A 2,226-nucleotide genomic window follows, 5' to 3' on the forward strand; every position below is an offset into this window, starting at 1 on the left:
TCCTAAACTTGACAAATACCTTACTAACTACTAATAAGCAGCAAATCAGGAGTTTGAGGCAAAAGTCATAGTTAGTGGTTTGTTAATAGCAAGAATGGGACCTTAAAATAAAGTGTGACTAAAATATTTAACATATATATATATATATATATATATATATATATATATATATATATATATATATATATATATATATATATATATATATATATATATATATATATATATATAAAATATTTGTTCATTTCAAAAGCACATTAGCTTTTGCTGTACTGTCAGAATCTGTGTCACTATTTTGGCATTCCCTACAGAAATTATGGTACTGTGACAATTATGTTCTTCAGGAAGCAAAGTTTAAGCAAAACCTACAGAATCCAAGTGTGTGTCTCTGTGTTGTAATACCTCACTGCAGGATGCCACTGCGCGGTGCAGAGGGGTCAGCCATTTGTTGTCTTTGGCATTCACCCTCGCCCCTACATCACAAGCAAAACATGAATAACAGTATGACAATACATCAAAGCCACATTTGAAGACACCTGGAATCAAAGAGAGGAGATACGAGAAGCTTCGGAAAATTAGTTTCATTATCCTAAATATTCCAGATGCATTTACCTGATAAAATTAAGAGCTCTATAATCTCAGCATCTCCTAGGTAAGCAGCTGCGTGCAGCGGTGTCCTTTTTTCGTTGTCCTGAAAGAAAGTTTATTTATTATTAAGTGAACCAATTCTAAATATAAGGTGGATCAATTTAAAATCCAGCCATTTTTTTCTTACTTGTACATTCACATCCTCTTTCTTGAAAACGAGAGAGCGTACTTCATCCGGATCAACATTAAAAATAGCTTTTAGCAGGGCAGGCTGAAAGACAGAGAGACACACACTTCAAGTCACACAACTGACAATGAGAAACATGGCCAAATCTGAACTGTGACATTTCATCTGTGCCCTGACAGGTGAACTTAAATGCAGAGTCTGATAACTTGTTTGCAATAACTGGGTAAACATGGTTGAATCTCTTCCCTAAAGACTTCTGACAGCAAACCGAAGCAACAGCACCTTGATGTAGTGTTGTCATGAGACTGCCTGTGTATTGCTTATGTAAGTGCATCCTCAAGTGCCAGAGTGATTCTAAATAAAACCAGCCTCTGCCTCCTCGCTTTGTCTTTTTGAGCTGCACTGCAAATTGACATTTCATTCTTTAATCATTGGTCAATTTTCTTTCCCTTACAATGATTAAAAAAAAATAAAAAATAAAAAAAAAACATGTCATGCTTTCATTCTAGTAAACAAACATTCATGTTTTAAAGGAGAGATTATAACATTGAACTTTGTTTCTTTAATCAGCATTTCGTCACAGAATTTCATAATTTGGATTCCATCTTTCCCAGTACAATAAATCTCTCAAAATTGTTAAAGGGGTCATATGATGTTGCTAAAAAGAACATTATTTGGTGTATTTGGTGTAATGAAATGTGTTTATGCGGTTTAAGGTAAAAAAAAAAAAAACACATTATTTTCCACATACTGTACATTATTGTTTCTCCTCTATGCCCCGCCTTTCTGAAACGCGTCGATTTTTACAAAACTCATTGGTCTGAAAAGCGAGGTGTGCTCTGATTGGCCAGCTATCCAGTGCATTGTGATTGGCCGAATACCTCAAGCGTGTGACGGAAATTTTACGCCCCTTACCATATTGTGATGCCTTGTCCCGGCCGGAGCGACGAGACAAAAACATTAAAAGCCATTCTAAACTATATAATTGTTGCATCCAGGGGGGACATAATTACGGATTATAATGACTTATATACTGTCACATATACTTACCCTCAAATTGTTCTAAACCTCTATGAATTTCCCTTTTCTCCTCAACATAAAAGAAGATATTTTGAAGAATGATTGTAACCAGTTTCTGGTCAACCCCCCTCCCCCCATTCAAAAAGACTCGTACGATTTTAAATTGTTTGAAAAGTAGAATTTACCTTATTCGTGGATACTTTTATTTATTTTTTATTTCATTATAACAAAGAATTGATGTTCCCAACAATTAGAGATGCACTGATTGCAATTTTCTTGGCCGATTCCAATTTCTTTGTAAGTGTGACCTGCCGATACCAATGTTTGCCAGTTGCTTTTTTTTTTAAGAACTATAATTGACAGTAGGGCTGCACGATAAATCGCATGTGATATTTAACGCGCATCTTATCAGTAAAGCCGGTTCTGTAATC

The 2,226-nt window shown here is 35.1% G+C and overlaps 1 protein-coding gene across 1 annotated transcript in view; it reads right to left on the reverse strand.

Moving 5' to 3' along the window:
• The window catches only part of ankrd28b (ankyrin repeat domain 28b), a 32,785-nt gene that overhangs the window by 20,639 nt on the left and 9,920 nt on the right, over positions 1–2,226 (reverse strand). The window contains exons 2-4 of the mRNA XM_016482163.1: positions 776–859; positions 613–691; positions 403–473 (exon numbers count right to left, since the gene is read on the reverse strand). Coding sequence (XP_016337649.1) covers positions 403–473; positions 613–691; positions 776–859 — 234 coding nt within the window. The remainder of the gene's footprint in view (positions 1–402; positions 474–612; positions 692–775; positions 860–2,226) is intronic.

The sequence above is a fragment of the Sinocyclocheilus anshuiensis genome, unplaced genomic scaffold, assembly GCF_001515605.1.
Source record: "Sinocyclocheilus anshuiensis isolate Anshui unplaced genomic scaffold, SAMN03320099.WGS_v1.1 scaffold185, whole genome shotgun sequence".
Taxonomy (NCBI): Eukaryota; Metazoa; Chordata; class Actinopteri; order Cypriniformes; family Cyprinidae; genus Sinocyclocheilus; species Sinocyclocheilus anshuiensis.